At 39.5% G+C, this 13680-nt stretch overlaps 2 protein-coding genes across 3 annotated transcripts; one reads left to right on the top strand and one right to left on the bottom strand.

Moving 5' to 3' along the window:
- cisha (cytokine inducible SH2-containing protein a) lies at positions 1-4895 on the top strand. Its single transcript, XM_088308295.1, has 3 exons — positions 1-589; positions 2182-2348; positions 4128-4895. The coding sequence occupies exons 1-3, from the start codon at positions 570-572 to the stop codon at positions 4628-4630; spliced, it is 690 nt and encodes a 229-aa protein (XP_088164421.1). The 5' UTR covers positions 1-569; the 3' UTR covers positions 4631-4895.
- Positions 3261-13662, bottom strand: hemk1 (HemK methyltransferase family member 1). Of its 2 annotated transcripts, none has more exons than XM_088308293.1 (11): positions 13460-13662; positions 12647-12820; positions 12482-12573; positions 12306-12399; positions 10731-10847; positions 10285-10349; positions 10136-10185; positions 9941-10046; positions 7550-7645; positions 7287-7397; positions 3261-7093 (listed from the first exon to the last, which is right to left on the bottom strand). In XM_088308293.1, the coding sequence occupies exons 1-11, from the start codon at positions 13520-13522 to the stop codon at positions 7033-7035; spliced, it is 1029 nt and encodes a 342-aa protein (XP_088164419.1). In that variant the 5' UTR covers positions 13523-13662; the 3' UTR covers positions 3261-7032. The 2 variants fall into 2 exon arrangements, with proteins under 2 accessions (XP_088164419.1, XP_088164420.1); XM_088308294.1 differs by having other exon boundaries at positions 9941-10040.
- Between the last annotated feature and the right edge of the window lie 18 nt (positions 13663-13680).

Below are 13680 nucleotides of genomic sequence, written 5' to 3'. Positions count from 1 at the left end.
GCGGACACAGAGAACTAGAGGAGGGGCGCGCGCGCGCGCGCGGATAACAGCGCAATAAAAATCACCCAACCAAAGAAAATGGTATTATTGGCCACAGATAGTTGCGTTTTGGTCTGTACGCTTGTTTTAAAAAGCAGCGGAAAGTGAGCGTGTCGGGGATCGCGTGCGCGGGCACACAGCGACCGTAGTCAGTGACGTCAGAGCTGCCGGTGCCGAGAGGCGTTCTCAGAATAGACTTCTAGGAAACAGTCAATTAAAAAAAAAAAAAGCCAAGCCTTTGCGCTGCGTCCCTTTCGCACATTGGAGCTCCCGATTCTGGCGACAACACACTCCAAAAACGAGGCCGCTAAATCGGACTCTTATTTAGAAGGGACCACCTAAAGAAACGTCGTATATTTTGGACGAACAGGAGGGCAGCGCGCGTTGAACGAAGCTGGTTAATCATCACCGCCTGTTTGTTTTTTAATTTATGATTTTCCTTCAAGTTTTTTTTTTTTGCCATTAGCTTTTTGAACAAAAAGCGGAGAAGGAGATACGACTGGAATTAAAGTGTGGCTTGAAAAAGTAGTATGATTCTCTGTGTGCCAGGGTGAGTACATCATGTCTTTGTTTGCTTTTAAGTCAACAACAAAAGACTCCCGTGCGAAACCATTATCAAACCAATGTACTATTAAAAATGCACACAATGTAATTTAATATAGTGAAATAATATCGATATCTATTTATTCTTATGTATGTTAACGTGTGTGCGCTGTGTGTATAAGTTAAACGTTACCACGTTAAAATGCACTATATAGACAAGTGGTTTTCTAATTTTGAATAAATATGATAATCATTGAAAACGCAGAATGCTCATTATTAAAGACATTCATAAATTTATTTAGTTATAATACTGTAGAACACTGAGGATTTGGTTGAACGACTTCTTCCCTTGTGGAGATGAACTATCGCCTCAGTATTAGTTTTAAAATTCTGTCTCGAGGGGGTAGGATATTAAAAGTGAGATTATCGCATTTATAGGCATAATTGTGGCACTGTTTGTATTTTCATTGTGACTGCATCATGATAAATCAACAAACAACCGCACTGCCCAAGTAAGTTACCCCCTGCGAAAATAAACATGGAGGAAACGGTTATTTGTTCACGGCAATAAAAACTAAATTCGAATACACGAGACAGACTTTTGGCGGAGAAGCAAGTCTTATTTTTTTTCATAGCATTTCACTTTGTATTAGCAAAGTGTTGCGTAAAAAGAATTCTGATGAAAACAGGACATACTGCAACCCAAGTCACAAACGGCACTGGCTTGTCGGCGTAAACTGCTGCGCACATATGCCGCGTTTGCGAATCGTTTTTAAACTGATAACACAGTTTAATCCGAGTTTTATGAAGTTTTTGTCTATTTAAATAGACGTTTAAGAACACATTATACTGGAACTCTGCTGTAGACAATCGGTGCGTTTGTAAATAGCATTTCAACAGATCTCATCACTGTTAGATCCCATTTTGACCTTTGGGCCATGCTAAAAGTCGAACTACACTCACTTTACGAGGACTCCTGGGCGTCAACTCGGTTTTTAACAGTTTTTGTGTTTATAAATAGATTTTAAAATATCACCACTTTTCTTAATCCCCACTATCATGACATTTTGGGACATAATAACACATTAAGTTGAAACCTGAAAGCCACTCGAATGTATAATTTTAACATTTGTTGTTTTTGTTAAGAGCAATTAAATTGATACAATCACTGTTTAAGATGAACTATGACAAAGTTTTGGGGGTGTTAAAGCCTTTATTTAATGTGCTATGTTGACTACTGGGAGTATTCTGCTGTGAACGTTTCTTGTGTTTGTCAGAAGCATTCAACACTTATTAAAGCATTAGGATAGTGCCGTGTTAAAAATTGAATAACATTTAATTGATGGCAAGGAGCTAGCTCTGACGTAAACATTTGTTGTGTTGGTAAACTGTTATTATTACGGAATTAGCCTCATTATGACAAAGTTAAACATATTAAGTTGACTCCTGGGGGTGGCCCATGTGTAGTGCGTGTCAGTCACATTTATGTTCACCGATGTCATCACAGTTGAGGCTTTCAAAACCTAAACAATACATTAAGTCTCTTGGGTTTTGTTTGTGTACCACTTAAACCTAATTAAGCGATCATGTCATTTTCAGTCCCCGAGGTCTTTTGCCCACTGCTCCAACGACTGAGGCCCTCCAGAGGGGCATGCGAGCAGGGACGGTCGCGCCTTCGCCTTGCCTTCAGAGCAGCCCGTCGCTATGGGATCCCACCAAGGATCTGCGGGCCATTGCGAGCAACTTCTGCTACTTAGAGACATCAGGTGCGATATGAGAATACACGGCAGACTCTCCAATTTGCTCTCATTAAATTAAATAAAGTAAAACTACTCATTTGAAGATGTCAGGCAGGCAGAGAGGGGCATCTGCGGGGCAATACTGTTACCTATTTTTGTCATACTGCTGGAATTAATTGACAGTACAAGAGCCATATACAGTATACTGGGGGATATAAAAAGTCTACACACCCCTCAAATGTTTTTATGATATAAAAAAAAAAAGGCACCAAGATTAGAGTTTGTTTGTGACTGGTTGATTGTAAACACATCCACATCCCCAGTTAAGAGGGTGTGCACACTTTTGCAACCATATTGCAGATTTAAATTTTAAAGTTAAAAAAAAAAGATTTAATTGAGTTGTACAGGTTATAAACCACATTAATGATTCATCTCGGTTGTATTTTCAAGATGAAAACTTGGCATTGGAACAGGGGCGAGTATATTTTTTTATAGTCACATGACTATACTGTATGTGTAAGTGAACACAGCTTGTACTTGGGGGTCCTTGGTTTACGACCGTCCCGATGTGCAGTATGACATTTTGAGGTTTTGAATGGCGTGCAATGAAGTAGTTTATACGGCAGCGTGAAGCATACGTTGCCAATGTAGAGCACAGGAGGGCATGTTCGGTTATCCCTGTGTTTTATTTGAATGCATCTTTCATACAGATTATTTCTCTGATTACAAGGTTCCCGATTTACGTACAAATTAGGGTTATGTTGTAGGAATTGAACCAAAATGCCCCGTATTTGTGTGTTACGTAATTGGTATTTAATGATCTGCATTGTTCGTACAGTACCGAGCAGCAAAAGTTTATCATCGTCACACTTTTTCCTCTTTGTGATTTGTGATGGCTTCACAGAAAACAAAGACAAAGAAAAATACATTTGTGGCCGTGAGCCACATTAGAAATGAAGTTACCCTCAGTTGTACAGTAACTGAAACCATAAATGTATAAACTTGTCACAATTGCCCGTGCTTTTGCTTATGAACAAATCAGACCAACACGTTGACGGATAACATGTTTAGTAATCGGACATCAACGAAAACTCATGTACAGGGGTCTTGAAGATGCCGCTTAGTCTATCACTAACCAAAGCTCAAGACATCATTATTGTAGATAGTTGGATGAAAAACATTTCGGGGCCATAAATATAAAACCAGTGTGGAAAGGAAAAACGTGCAGAGGTATCTGAGCATGACCTCTTGTACTGTATAATGACGTATTTTTACGCCACTGCTCAAACTATTCATTGTGCATGGTTTGTGACCTCAACATTTAATATTTAGAGTCAAAACTTGCATGAAAAACACTTTCAGGCTTAAATAAAATACAATCAAATAGACCAGCAATCACCAAGGTGGTAACTTTCGTGTGTCGTCTTGTGCCGAGTCAAGACATATACTTAGGCCAATGTTCAAACTAATTCATTAATCTTGAAAATTGTATGATAAATACATCTAAGTCGTAAATATAAAACAAACAAATAAAAAATAGAAAGTGCAGCAGTCTCATGTATTCCAATGCTGGGCACTGTTCACAAACTCAAAATTCTCATGACCATCTAAACCTAGGCCTCTTTGTATTAACGAGTGCAACAAAATTCACGTTAGTTCCAGATCTTGGGTTTGAGAATTGTTCTTTAGTAGTCTTACATGAAAACATTTGAGGCCCATTTTCCAAGATTTTTTGGTTGAGGACATGGTCAATGGATTTCTTTTGAGATGTGCTAGCGATGTGCTAACATGGCGGTTTGTGTTTAGGGTGGTACTGGGGAGCTATAAGTGCGGCCCAGGCACACGGAGCACTTCAAGAGGCCTCGGAAGGGGCTTTCCTGGTACGAGACAGCAGCCACCCTCTGTACATGCTCACCCTCTCAGTTAAGACGGCCCGAGGTCCTACTAGCATACGCATCCAGTACAGCTGCACTCGCTTCTTGCTGGACTGCAGCTCGCCGGCCCGGCCCAGCCTCTCGTCCTTCCCCAACGTGCCTAGCCTGGTCCAGCACTACATGGGACCGGAAAGGAGAACGGAAGACGAGGAGGGGGACACGGCTGCCAAGGAGGCCACTTCCAAAGTGACAATCCAAGAGGCGTCGGCGTCGGTGGTGCTAAAATTAAAGCGGCCCGTGTACAAGCCGCAGGGTCTGCCCTCCCTGCAGCACCTCACCCGCCTCGTCATCAATAGGCATTCGGAGCGCCACGACCAGCTACCACTCCCCAGACCTCTGCTGCGTTTCTTACAGGAATACCCTTTCAAGGTATGAGGCTTATCTCGACTGCAGAGGAGGAGAAACACACACAATGGTCCTTTTCCGAACCCCTCACATGAAAATGACATTTGCTGCTTCAGAACTTTGGACACAGGGTCATTAGTTTTTTAAACATGTATAAATTGGGTCCGTATCAGCGTGCACGAGCGCGCATGTGTGTATCACATTTGGACTGGATTGCATGAGATGTACATACACAGATTCCATTTACACAGCTTTGCCGTTTTATTTTTCTCAGTAAAACCCTTTTTCTACCTTTCACATGTGTAACGTGTCGTTTTTCTACTCTTACCTTGTTCAACCACTTCGGTCTTAACAATATAGAAATTCTTAAAGCTAAAGTAATTATGATTATTAGCTAAAGTAATTTTTTAACCGCTGCACTGCACATTAAACAAACAGAATGAAAAAAATCTTTCAAAATCAAGGATGGACTTTTGCTGTACTTAATCACAATCATAGAATAGACCAGCGATTGTAAAAATGCGGTAATAGTCCCACTTGTACGCCGCCTCCTTCTAACATTTGCATACGAGTCACTTATGGTGTCGTGCTACACTCGCCTGACTTGTGCGCGGGCAGGGTGGGATCACTTCCCACTCAGTGATGGTGTCTGTGTGTGCCGTGCGACCATCTTGTGACCATTCAGGGTGAAGTGCGCCTTTCGCAAGTAGTAGTAATTTTGATTTTATGAAAACCCTTATGTGCAATAAATGTATGTAGCTTAAATCATTAGGTACATATTTTTCTTCCTACATTTAAGTAAATTGCTAATGTTAAAACTGGGCAAAATGTTACACCACTTACAATAATAACTAATATTTACTTTTTAGGAATAAAACTTCCGCCTTGTTTTTCATGAACACCTCGGCCCGACTGTATTAAATTTTAGTCATGATGGTTGTACTTGTAGAGCCCGGTATTTTTTTTTTTAGGTGGTACATCGGTGTAAAACTCTGAGAACAACTCCTACACATTTGCAGAAAATGACAAACACTACCGTTTCTTGACAGATTAGCGAAGCTTTTAATAGCCTGGCATTTGTTGGCATTGACTGATAATTTTGCAAAAGTTTCAGAATTTTTCTCCAGAGCAGTATACATATATGATTTGTGGGTTAAATGTTTTTGGGCAATTTGCAACATTTCCCATAAGCTTTTTGGTTTTTAGAATTGCAAATTAGATACACTATGGTTCAAAAGTTGGGGGTCACTTCGAAATGTACTTATTTGTGAAACAATAGAGAGAGCGTATATAGATATAGACCTTTGTTCAGTCCCTCGTGGAATTTGTGAAATATTGGCAATTGTCAATTTATGAGCACAACTATTTATACACTAGAGTTGAAAACTTTGGTGTCATTTGGGTATATGTCATAAAGGTACCATTAAATGAATCAGAAATAAAATGCAAACATTGTTGATGTGTTAAAAAAACTAACAAAAAAAATAAAGTAAAAATTTAAAAAATAAGGACATTTCTATGTGATCCCCAAAATTTTAAACGGCAGTGGGTATATATATTAAGTTGTGTGTTTTCACCTGAATCGGTCTGGTTGGCCACAACCTTAGATCGGCCGTGCATGAAACATCAGTTTCCTCAGTCCTATAGTAAAGCTTTTATCTTTAAAAAGTAAATATTGCATTACATATATTCACACAACGGTGGGTGACGAGGGCTGTTGTGGCACTCGTTACTTCTCCTGAGGAGGTGGTCCTTTGTTTGTGCTAAGACGGATTACACTAAAACTACTCTACTGATTTCCACGAAATGTTGTTCATTTTCAAGCCTTTCACGTTTGAATGTCAGTGACGTATTCAGTCATACACAGACGATGATGAGAGTTTTGGTGTTGCTCCAAATGAGGATTGTTTTGGCCTTGGCGGCGTACGGGAAATATTTCAGCCTTTTGATCGGCTCAGGAATAAAAAGAGACCGTGCGGCCTTTGAGCCTCGAGTGTGAGCGAGATTGAACGAGGCAGTAAAGGCCACATTGTGCGTGCATGTGCGCCTGCATCTGAGTCAGCGAGTGGACGGGCAAAGGGGAGGACCGTTCATCAGGCGATTCACAGAACTACAAAATGCTTCCAGGGAGGAGGGTACCATTCTGAGAGAGAGGCTTCTAAGAAAAGCCTTGGTAATTACCTTCAGCTTTGAGCCGCATTTGTGCCATCGTACACACATTTTTCTGCATTACCGTGGCACGGGACGCACGCAGATTAAAAAGCGCAGCGGCGGGTCGATTTATATGAGTTGTGCCGTAAAATAATATGTGAGAATTTTGAGCGATTAAAGCTGGTGCGTGTTTGGTGGCTCAGGAGAGAAGGGGAAAGGGAGCTGGACAGCGGGGGCTATGGCGACCTGGCCTAAAGCCAACATAATTGGATCCCACTTTCTCAACCCAGGTGCAGCTTGTGGTCGTCTGACTTATCTTTCCGAAGGATGCAAAATCTAGGCCTGGGAAAGAAAGAAATCAGTGTCATCCTTTCCGAATTTGGACATCGGATGTGAAGGCAGTATAGCGCATTACACGCACTTCGTGTCTAATTTTGAAATTAAATTAAGATCCGTGTCCGTGCAGTGAGAATCTAATAGACAGTCATGGGCCTCATACTCTATCAAATTTAGCATTTTCGCTCTCAGGACGGACCTGCTGGTGATGTCGTGACACGTCTCTGCCAAACGCAGCCACTCCACGCTGCCCTCCACCCAGTGCTGAATGAGCTGGGGGTGTCTGGGATCCACCTCCAAGTAAACACAGCTGTTGTTTATGCGGCAAAAGAGCACGGGATTAATTGAAATGCAATTACAATAGCACAAGCTTATCACAAGCAGCTTTTGAGCCAAGAACACTAGCACATGTCTTATTGAATAGGCTTGGGGCGACGGGGGAAAAAATGCATCAGGGCTTACCCATCATCTGATAGAATCTGTGGAGCCAGGGTTAAAATCTTTCGGATCACTTTCAAGCCGTCTTTTCCCCCGTCCAAGGCGGCGTGGTCCTCATACCTACCAAAATTTATAATAATTAATATTTCTGTCAATGGACATCTAATGTATTTCTTTAAATAATTTGATATGATGTAGTCAGCACTGTGCAAACGTTTTGGGCCCCCACTAGGGTACAAAAGGAGTGGATAATTTCTAGTAAATTTATAGAAGGTTTCCAGTAAATTACTATGGCAAGTTAAGATGGAGATATTTTACTGAGCAATCAATTAATGAATTGAAGAATAAAAACATGTTCAACACACATTACTCATCCACCGGAACAAACCCATTCACAAATGAACAAAAATGCACTTTGATTATTTTAAATGATTTCTCATAATTATCAACTGCGATTTAATGAGGTAGGAAAAAATTGTACTTCCATACAATCTGGTTGTTTTTGTCAGCATTTTACTTAAATGTAACCAGCAATTCTTTTAATTCCTGTTTGTTAATTCCCAAGTATCCCCATACATTTCCATTAACGCCCATGGAAGGTTTCTAATTTTAAACATTCCTAAAATTTTGCAACCCTAGCCTCCACAAGCTTTGTTTCTATTATGTAACTTTGGAAAATTAATTTTGACACGAACCAGTAAAGTAGGACACATGCTTTTAGCATGATTACACAAAAACAGCAAAGCCAATTCCCACTAAACATTGTCAAGATGTAGAAGCAAGATACAGGGAAAACAATTATTTTAATTTTGATAAATGGTAGGACATATATTTGATAACCATTTGAGTGATTATGGCATCAAAGCAAACTTTTCACCTCTTTGAGTCTTAACAGCACCTCCTGTCTGTTCGAAAGAAAAGAAAAATCCACCATAAACCAGGAAATAGCCTGCTAACTAATTAATATTGGGGCAAAAACAGTGCTGGATTTTTTCCCACACTTTCTTTAACAGTTAAGTCATGGTGGAGATACGTGTGTTCTACTTTGTGAAATCATAAACATTATGACATAAACAGCAAATCAACGGACTAAGCTTTTTGCACAGTGCTGTCTGTACATAATTACATGACTTTTTTTTTAAGTTTTAAAGGTCCTAAAAGCTCAATATAAAACCAAGTAACCCTGCCGCACAAAACTAATATTTCCAGCTACATTTTTATATTTTAGTATTCTGTGGATATTTCCGAGAGGAAATACAGAATAATTTAACAAACTGATTTTTATGGGCAAACACTTATACTCCAATGCCTCCAAATATTGAAATTATTCAATAACCGGACAAGTGCAAAAAGCCAAGCAAAATATATCAGCTAAAGTGAAAGACCTAATGGTGCAAAAGCAAAAGAGATGGTTGGGACAATGCTAACACTTTACTACCCATCTTGAAGCTAAATCTTTTTAAGGCTCAGATGAGCATAGTAGTGTTCATTGCATTTCTTGTTTGTTATTTTATACCTTTCACACCATAAATTATTTTTTGTTTGCTTCCATTTTTTTCTGTACGCATTTTTGAGTGGCAAAAAACCAAAACAAAAAAATCTACATTAAGAGATTTTTATTCATAAAAATATCTCTAAAAACCAAGCAACAGCAAGTGACCTAAGCTAACGGTGCTATTTTTTTTTTCTAACGCTAGAGACCCAAACTAACTTACTTCTAACATTTTTTACATTTAACATTTTCGCATAATCTGTGTCCAAATGTTAGCACTGATAGCCAAAGCAAGTAAAATGTATGACTACCCTGAAAAACGTGTAAACATTTTACCAATAATACCTAATGCCAGAGAGTGACTGTGCTAACTTGTTAAAGCTTACGAGCGTAGTTAAGCCTGCAGCTCAGCGATTCTCAAAGTGTGGTACGAGTACCATTCGAGGCGTCCAGGCTAGGTCCATGAAAACTGAATTAAATGTTAAAAGGCTACAGCACATTTCAAAGACAAAATATTTGTACTTATATTATAATATTCAATGATTCAAAAATGTTTGTTTTCATTTCCCTACGTTTAAGCGCAGTGTTTAAGTTCAAACTATGCACAATGTAACAGTGGCTAAAGTATTAAGGAATGAAACCTCTGCTTGGTTTTTGATTAACATTTAGGCCCACGACTCTATTTCAATGTTGGTCATCATGGTGGTAGCTGGAAAGCCAAGCCAATAATAAATGTACAGATGCATTGGAGTTGACTATTTTTAGGAGGTAAACATTCAAAAGTCAGCATAAATCTCTACCATGGAAGTTTCGCTTCTCACTGCAATTATAAATTGTCCACACATGCTCAAAATACTTCCTGTTTCTCAAAAGTATTTACACAATATAATCAATTTCCCTTTTTCCCGTTCTTGGTTTGCAACCTCAAAATTTCCGGTTCCAGCGAAGGCAAATCTTCTGAGAAGAGATAGGGAGGGTTGCTGACCAACACGGAGACATTGCTGCACAGCTTCAACACGGTCTCTGTATCTGGCAAAAACATCAAATCAACAATGCATTTATCAACCATTAAATGTGTTTTTTTTTTCCAATAACCGTCATGATCAGAGTTCTGTTACCTTTTGTGACATCTGCTTGATAAACCTTTAATCTGTCTTGAAGTCCTAACCTGTCAAAACAAATAATTTGAATAAGTGTACATGATGTTAAAACAAGCGCACACAAACACACACACAAACAGAGATTTGATAACAGTAATTAAAGTTACCTTAATGCATTTTCTCTTGTCAACTCCACAGCCTCCACACTTTTGTCCAGCGCAATGGCTCTAAGCTTCAGTGGATAACATAATTATTGTTTATATTGCTTATGATATATACGAAGAAGTGTTTGTAATATTTGGGTTATTTTTTTCATATTATTATTAATATCTGTTTGCTTATTGAAAAAAAAAATCATTTTGTCAGCTTGAGAACAAGTAGCTCCTCGTAGTCACACTGCCAAGCTCCGCCTGTTGTCATCATAGTAATGAAAGGCTTACTCTCTATGGTTCTTCGTGAGAGACGGACGGGGTGAGCAGTGACACAGAAACGCCCCGAAACACAGGCTAAGTTCAGTGAGGCCAAAATATAAACAGTTAACACAGATGACAATCCATCGAGTGTCTCCAAATAAATGAATGCCTTAAAGTGAATAAATGAGTGAAATGCTGACCTGAGGCAGATTCTTAAGCAGACTGAGAGAAATGGCACCAGAGCCGCATCCCACCTCCAAACTCGTCGGTGAGCCGTTCTTCCTCTGCAGATCATTCAAGACCAATTCTACCAACTCCTGCACCAACACACACAACACGACACAGCACTTGTGATAATGTACGGAACTCTAGGGTTCAAATGATTAAGATTTTTTTTTCTTTTACAAGGAAACTATATTGTAATGAAAGTGACTTTGACCTCATCAACAAATTTCATCATAAATTCAGTATTTAGAATAACAAGCAGGGATGGGTGCGTCTGTAAATTTTGCCGGTCCATCATTCATCATTCGCCAGCGCCCCAGCCACCAGTCCGTCATTGTCAGTCTGTCACTCCGTCATTGTTATTTTAACCAGACTTTCGCAATACTGGACAATGTCACTGCAGTCAGTGATACATATTTGCAAACTTGTTAGAACAAGTTTACAAAGTACGTTTGAACCTATTGCCAAAATGTCGGCTTAACATAGCATTTCCCATAATGCCACATGGTATTGAATTCGGAGTCAATACCCCGTGGAATTATGGGGAAAAAAATGCCAAACGGAAATCATGCACGGCAGACAATTAAAAAAAAAAACAAAAAAAAAAAAACATAAAAATTACGAATAATGTTTAATGTTTACCGGGACTTCCTTAATTTTCAAACGTATATGTATAATGTGGGTCAAATGCTGTAAACAAAGCTCTTTTTTTTTTTTACTTCCTACATTTTATCAATATGGTCTAAATTAAAAAGAAAGAGCCGGCTTAGAGAATGGGAACCGAGATTTAGCAGCCAACACAGTTTACAAGATTGACAAGCAATATTTTTCTTTTTGCCTGTTGGAGGATGAGGAGTCCCTCCTTCATTCTGCTCAAAGGAGTGTAGTCACCTCTGCAAACAAACACACGCGAGACACGCAACGCATGTTTCCGCCAGTCGTCAGCGAAACGGGAGTCAGTGACGAACTGATAAAGTCCATTGGTAATGACCCGGTTAGTGATGATTCTGGTGACAGATCATCGACGCCTAGTCCTGAGAACAGCCGAAGCTAGTTAACTACTATATTGATCTAGAGCCAGTTTATTTCGATACTCTTGGACCCACGCAGACGTAGGAAGACAGTCAGTCACCTTGTTGTCAAGAGTATAGTCAAGTCGACTCATCGGTTCAACTACTGTACCGTATTTTCTATTTGGTACAACATAAAAACTATGGGGTCAACTTACTGGAGGACTGGTTAGAATAACCAGTGACGGCTAATTTAGTGGTGGGGATGCAGTTAAAATAGCAAGTAGAGAAAATAGATGCTACAGGCACCTAAAAAGTCACCAAATATGGCAACAAAGATTACAGATGAGTTTGGGATGAATACATTTACTTTAAATGATTCTATCTTGGTTGAAATGAGAACCACTTTGTTCAACTATGGAGGTTCCACTTTAACCTACATTTGAGTTCATGTATTGGCTAAACGCATTGCAGCATTGACTTGTCATCTCTCTTCATGAAGACATGCATTTGATATCTTGAGAATATAATTTCTCAAACCTCGGTTTCAGGTCGTGGGATAAACACGGGAGGCCTCATCCTCAGCGTTACATCTCTGAAGTCCCACTCCTCGATCACATACTGGACAGGCATCCTGAAACATTCACACACATATCACTGCAAGTCACCGCAAATGGAAAGAAAAGACATCTGACATGTCTGTGTGGAGTTTAAACCTGGAAAGGCGTTTTTTGCAGAGCTTCCATATTTTCTGTGTTTCCTCTTGGCTGAGAATTGCAGACAACTTCTCCTGCTTGACACCTTCAATCTGAGAGTTACAGATGGACAACTGAGTCCCGTAGCGTCAGCAAAGAGATCATAGAGCAGATTTCTAGACTCACAGTTTTAGCCCCGAGCACATGGGCGATGATGTACTGGCTGGAGAGGTCAGGTTCAGTCACACCGTTCAACTCAAAGCGTTTCTTCCAAATATCTACTGCTTGCCATGCATTTATCCTGCTTAAGGGCGAGGTGTGGGAACTGCATGGACGCACCGCACAGCAGCCCAAAAATTCCTAAAAACATTAGAGTGAAAAATATTTAACAGTTTAACAAATTCACAACCATTACTCATGCAAGCATCAGCATCACAATATTTTTTTACATAATCGGTGCAAAATTGTTCTGATGAATGACGAATCAACAGATGCAAAGTATTAGTAAGATGAGATACAATATATGTCAACAGGGTATGCCAAAAGTAGGTAACAACTTTTAAAGAACTTATAAGGAAGGAAAGGACGAAGGAATGGCTAATGGAAGAAGGGAAACAAAGCTGTATGAATACAAAGGAAGGATAGGAGGAAATAAACAGGGAAGGACGGAAAGGAGAAAGATAGAAAGTAATTCTCAGGAATGGTGGAAGGGGCTCACTGCCACTCTTCACCAGGTCAACACACACACAACTCAAAACCTGTTAATGAAACCCAAACGCTGGCTTTGAAACTATTATTTGACACCTTAACCCTGGCTCAAAATTGTTTTTTGTAATTTTACTTTGAAACTACTACCATGAAACGCTATTTTTTTTAGCCCTAAAAATTAATATTTTGAACATCCACGAAATCAAACTGTGTTTGATAAATCCTTCACGTGTATCTAATATGGTCTACACTGTATTTCAAAATGTCATTTTGTCGAAACGACCCACTTACCTTCAACCCTACACTTCTGCCAACTAAACAAATATATCCTCTGTTCACTGACTTTATCCACATGTTTCTTTCCACCTAGGGTCTTATTGGTTTAAATGAAACACATTTTGTTGCATTAACGATTTCTTTAGTCGTCAAACGTTTATTCTCCATCCACATTGGCGGTGATAATTATTGTGGCTGTGCAAGGCGCAGTAGCAAACCTCTTGAGTTTATTAAGT

This window comes from Idiotropiscis lumnitzeri, chromosome 11 (assembly GCF_059441095.1).
Source record: "Idiotropiscis lumnitzeri isolate Australia: NSW breed Sydney's pygmy pipehorse chromosome 11, RoL_Ilum_1.0, whole genome shotgun sequence".
Lineage (NCBI taxonomy): Eukaryota > Metazoa > Chordata > Actinopteri > Syngnathiformes > Syngnathidae > Idiotropiscis > Idiotropiscis lumnitzeri.
This window is presented reverse-complemented; position numbering and strand designations above follow the sequence as displayed.